Below are 5,157 nucleotides of genomic sequence, written 5' to 3'. Positions count from 1 at the left end.
CATAGCTACCTAGTAATAAAATTCAGTTACAGCCGGAATCACCACTTTGTTACTTCGGGCACGGATTGCATGCTTGTGTTTGCGATGGCCTTTGTAAAGTACGCCCTGAGTGGAAATAGCAGAAAAGTGAGCATAAATCCATGTTACTAAGAAGAGAATGGCATGGAATCCATGGATAGCAAATAATCACTATCCACCGTCTCCTGCCTATCAGGGTGGTGGTTTCACTTGAGTGGTGATTACTAAGTGAATGAGAAGTCCTTTGTCCTCCTGCCTGAGACGTAGACACCTCACCTCCACCAACCTTCCAGACCTGGTTATGAGAAACGCCTTTTGCACCGACATACCTCGAACTATTACAACATGAACAAAGCATAACTTGAATTGTAATGGTAGCAGTCCACTTCCTTTTCCTTTGGGAGCGTTTCCCTGTTGCTTCTTCATCGTATTGACACCACTTTCCAACAGAAACTTCGGCCGTTATACCTACCTGCACTACCCACCTGCTCAAGAAAGGTTGAGTTTATCTGCTCATACACGAGAGCCTTGTGCGGAGGAGCTATCGTATTTCCTGCAGAATCAGGGAAAGATGCAATGATTGAGCAGAAACACAGATAGTAATGAACAGGATTTTCTTTGACGACGGCGCCACACAAGGAATCCCAAGAGGCAGCTGATCATTCTCTTACCGAAACCTGTTGAACTATTCACAAGTAACTGTTGATCGCTAAAGAGCGCCCTGCCACAGCCATTAATAGGCCTTTCGAACTCCTTGAATAAGGTGGGCTTCAGAGAAAATCAAATCCCCGCTCCGAGGTGTCGTTATGCTACTCAGCCTTCGATGATGATCAGAAAGAAAAGCCGTGGTCGCCATGAGAGAAGATATATGCTTATCTTGGATTTCGATTCACGTGCGCACCTATCTTCGACACATCACATTGGTCTTAGTATGGTGGCTGCTTAAGACTCCAGGGCATGAGTTATGGACGTTCTCTTAATGGAATCCAGGCTCAAGTGTAAGTGACGGATCATGTCCCGTGCCAAGATGACATACCGGATTCAAGAGTCGAGACTGTCTTCCCATCGAATCGTAATGGCTGCCAAGTGTATGACACCACGTTATTGAGTGCAAATTGCTACAATCAACTCGATAGCCAAGACCGTCGACCCGGGTGGACTAATCCTTGACTTAAAAACGATATATTGCCGCCATACTTTCAACGTGGAACGCCCTGCGGCTTTGGAACAAAGGGCCCCTATTTGACTATGTGACCGGCTACTTTGAACTCCAACCCGAAAGGACCTTTACCAATAACTATCTTGACGATGAGCCTCAAAGACCACGACAGACAATAGGCTTGGCCAATGTTCAGCCAGGCCTCCGCACACGCCGCCGCTCGCCATGGATCACATTCCCTGTAAGGCGCTACTTTGTCTTCTCCGTCGCAAATGGCGCTTCGATAGGTGCTTATCGCCACCGCACTGTAAGAATGGACTGCCCAGCCAAGTGTTCAATGGAACAGAGCTTTCGACGACACTGCAAAGGTAAAATGTCTTTCAAGACTTCGTTCTCCGGCGAGAACCTGAACTTCAACACCTGCGTTGAGCTACTTAGGGTCTGCTAGTGACACATCTGGTGATAGGATGCTCGGCAATGCCTGCTTACTAAAACGGCACTTTTGATCACACGAACTCCTGCGTTGAGGGGAGCTCCAATATCGTTCCATGGAATGCGAGTCGACACAAGCAAGAATCTCGGAGAGAATGTGGCTAGGCATGGCGTACAATGGCGGCACACCGAATGAGCGGCGTTTATCGGGCCTGGAAAGACAAAGATATAAGTACATTCTAAAATGTGAAAGCAAGTCAAGTCGAGGATGGTTCAAACTGCCAAGTATGGTCAACCGAGACAAGGCTGGGCCTCTTTTAAATGAGTGGCCTTCGTAAAACGAAATCAAGAATAACTAGAACGACTAATTATCTCACGTATTTCCCAGATAAGGGGTAGTTATCCAATAGAGTATGTTCCATTCTATCATGGCTTGTTGTAGTCTTTCGACCTGGATCCATCCTGACTACATTCCTCAACTAGTTTCGGAGAAGGAGACCTGGGTCGAGGTAGAAGTTTCCCCAACTACGGAACTGATGCCTTCAATACCGCTCACCTGCCAGCCCCGTGTCCCATGATGGCAGCTGCTTTAGCGTGGTTCGGTAGCGGTTCGTTCTCCAACACAATCATATCATCCGATAAAGTCTCGTATAATGTGACTGTGAGCGGTCTGGGCGGACAGTCCGCATTGCCATTCTTCGGATTGATGAACAGTTCAAGCGACATTGTTTGGTATGATTCGGTGTGGCAATCGGATCGAAGTCGTGCAGAGCTGCCTGTCGATGACGATAGCTGGGTGCCGACTATGGCAGACCTCTTGGGCGAATACTTTATTAAACCGCGGGACGAGAATCATAGCGAAGGGTTTCTGGAAATGGCCATGTTCTTCGCGACGGACACTGCTCTCGTCAACTATGAAGCCCAAAAGTAAGGTCGAGTCAGATACTACAACCCAGGAAGATCTATCACGAAACCAAAATTCCCAGTGTGTGCTATCACAACTGTTAGCGCTTTGCTTGGTTTCCACGCCATGGGACTTTGCTTTCTGATGTGCTTACATCCTCAATACGAATTCTTTGGTATAGATAGGTGACCAGTTGAAAGAATGGGGTGAACCAAGATCAGAGCTATCACAAATATCTGATGTTACAGGTGTGGAGAGAGATTGTCACAATGCCGAGACGTCGTCCGTGAGGTTGTCAACTCCAAATGATGATTCTGCTCGCTTGAGGAATATTCATCTGGGTCTTGGCAAGGAAGATTCGATAACTAGGGGTGCTTTGATGCAGATGGGAGGCAATACAACTGTCGTATATAGGTGATAAATCCTTGTGATGCTCATATGGTTGGTTTATCTTCACTCCTGTATGAGTTACTATTGTGTTAGTTGATAATAGATAATCAGATATTATATGTTTTTGACATACATTGGTAATGAAAATCATAAAGTCTTTGTTATAGTCGGTCGGGCCGGAGGGTAAGGATTTCGGTTCGATCATTGTGTCTGTTGAGTGATAAGATCAAAGTAGTGGGTAGTGGGTACTCGGATGGTCAGTGCCGGCCCTGACTAGGAGCAACGCAGCCAGGCTAAGCCAACCGAACGTCACTCATGTCCAGCTAATAAGTTCAGTCTAAAGCTCCGGCTGTAGGATCCCTTGCACTAGTAACTCCCAGCAAACCACAATCTGACAGTGGAGTGGAGCTACCTAACTTACCTCGTCCCCTCCACCAGAATCTCTATCGTATCAACACCCACTCATTCATCACCCCTGACGCGTTACGTCTAACACACCAAAACATCAACATCATCGCTAGTAACATTCATTAGCTATGGATTTGGCTGTGGAACGAGGCGGTCATCTGCTTCGAACCCCGCGTCGAATTTCCAAGCGATATGCTGCAGTATTCGGTTTCTTTGCAGTGTTTCTCTTGCTCCTCTGCAACTTGAGCTGGCCTGATGACTCCAAGAGTATCAGCACTCTTGAGTCTCACGATCTTATGGATGTCGCTCAGACTAAGAAGTTCTATCTCAAGAGCCCTATCGAGCCTCCCTACAAGAACAAATTCTGGGAGGTTGGCGAGCGAGTCAAGCATCTTGGATATTGGATTGGTGCATCTGATGCACTACCTCCCGACATGGAACAGGGTATTGACAGCTCCATCGCCGCCGAAACTATCGCTCAGAGTCTCTTCCCTTTCCTCAAAAGCTCTACCAGAAACCCTGAGTCGGTAACTCCTCTCGCTGATCTGAGAAAATCATACAAACCAGGATCTCGGGGCATCATCATCCCTGTCGGCGGAGGCGAGCAATCTGTTCGATACGCTTGCCACTTGATAGTTTCACTCCGGCATGTGCTTCACTCCAAGCTCCCTATCCAGATCGCCTATGCTGGCGATGAAGACTTGCCGCCTAAACACCGTTCCATGATTCAAGGCTTGAGAGGCGCGACAGACATGGAATTCCTGGATGTTCTCAGCGTCTTCAACAACGAGACACTCAAACTCCAAGGCGCCGGCTGGGCTATTAAGCCTTTTGCACTACTTTCATCTCGGTTCGAAAAGGCTATTCTCATTGATGCAGATGCCGTCTTCCTACAGAAGCCAGAAATCCTTTTCGACCACAAGCCGTTTGTCGAAAAAGGTGCTTACTTGTTTCATGACCGCTTGCTCTGGAAAGACCGTTATCCCGAACGTCATATCTGGTGGAAAGATCAGATCAAGCAGCCTTCACCCGAGATGTCTAAATCAAAGGTATGGATGGACCATTACAGCGAGGAGTGTGACTCTGGCGTTGTGGTTGTCGACAAGTCACGCATCTCAGTCTTTGTCGGACTACTCCATGTTGCTTGGCAAAACACCCACGACGTTCGAACTGATGTCACCTACAAGTACGGACACGGAGATAAAGAGTCTTGGTGGTTGGGCTTTGAGCTTTCCGGCTCAACCTACGAATTCGAAGCACAGTACGGGTCCATCATAGGTTGGGGCGACTCTCCTACTGCCAAGAACGTCAAGATGGTGTGCTCCTTTGTCATTGCGCACCTTGACACCAAACACCGCTTACTGTGGTACAACGGCGGCTTGCTAGAGAACAAACGATCGGACCTCAACAAGTACCGGCTTCCGAGCTTTTGGATGACTGGTGGTAAATGGGAGAAGGGGCGTACCCAGGAGGACATGAGCTGCATGCATAACGGGACGGTTTATTCCTTGACGGATACGGAGAAGACAATTCTGGGTGAAAGCATTGATATGGCCAAGGAGGTTGATAAGGCCTTTGCGAGACATTGATATACGACTTTGATTATGGTATGGGGAAAGGAACCAGGAAATCAAAAAGATTCGAGGATATCAGGAAATGCATGAGCATAGATAGATAAATCAGAAAGGTCACAGGAGAGACAATAATAATCATTGAATGTTGTCTACTTACATTCCCCTTGTCTCAGCTGAATTCAGTTGAGCCGTGATTGCTGTATAGCTTGTGCTTGTTTGTTAGGTGAACGTTTGTTCTTTACCTGACTACCCATCGTTGCAGCCTTGTGAAA

General features: G+C 47.4%; 2 protein-coding genes across 2 annotated transcripts; both read left to right on the top strand.

Annotated features, from left to right (window-relative positions):
* Positions 1 to 2,186: 2,186 nt before the first annotated feature.
* On the top strand, positions 2,187 to 2,540 carry FIESC28_10167 (uncharacterized protein; the record flags this gene model as incomplete). The annotated part of the gene is made up of 1 exon (XM_031164302.1): positions 2,187 to 2,540. One exon carries the CDS (start codon positions 2,187 to 2,189, stop codon positions 2,538 to 2,540), a length of 354 nt encoding a protein of 117 aa, XP_031011597.1.
* Positions 2,541 to 3,439: 899 nt separating this feature from the next.
* Positions 3,440 to 4,900, top strand: FIESC28_10166 (uncharacterized protein; the record flags this gene model as incomplete). The annotated part of the gene is made up of 1 exon (XM_031164301.1): positions 3,440 to 4,900. The coding sequence occupies one exon, from the start codon at positions 3,440 to 3,442 to the stop codon at positions 4,898 to 4,900; it is 1,461 nt and encodes a 486-aa protein (XP_031011596.1).
* Positions 4,901 to 5,157: the final 257 nt, after the last annotated feature.

This window comes from Fusarium coffeatum (assembly GCF_003316985.1).
Source record: "Fusarium coffeatum strain FIESC_28 chromosome Unknown BRIP53273_contig_289, whole genome shotgun sequence".
Classification (NCBI taxonomy): domain Eukaryota; kingdom Fungi; phylum Ascomycota; class Sordariomycetes; order Hypocreales; family Nectriaceae; genus Fusarium; species Fusarium coffeatum.
The sequence above is the reverse complement of the archived record's forward strand: the minus strand, read 5'-3'. Positions and strand labels throughout refer to the sequence as shown.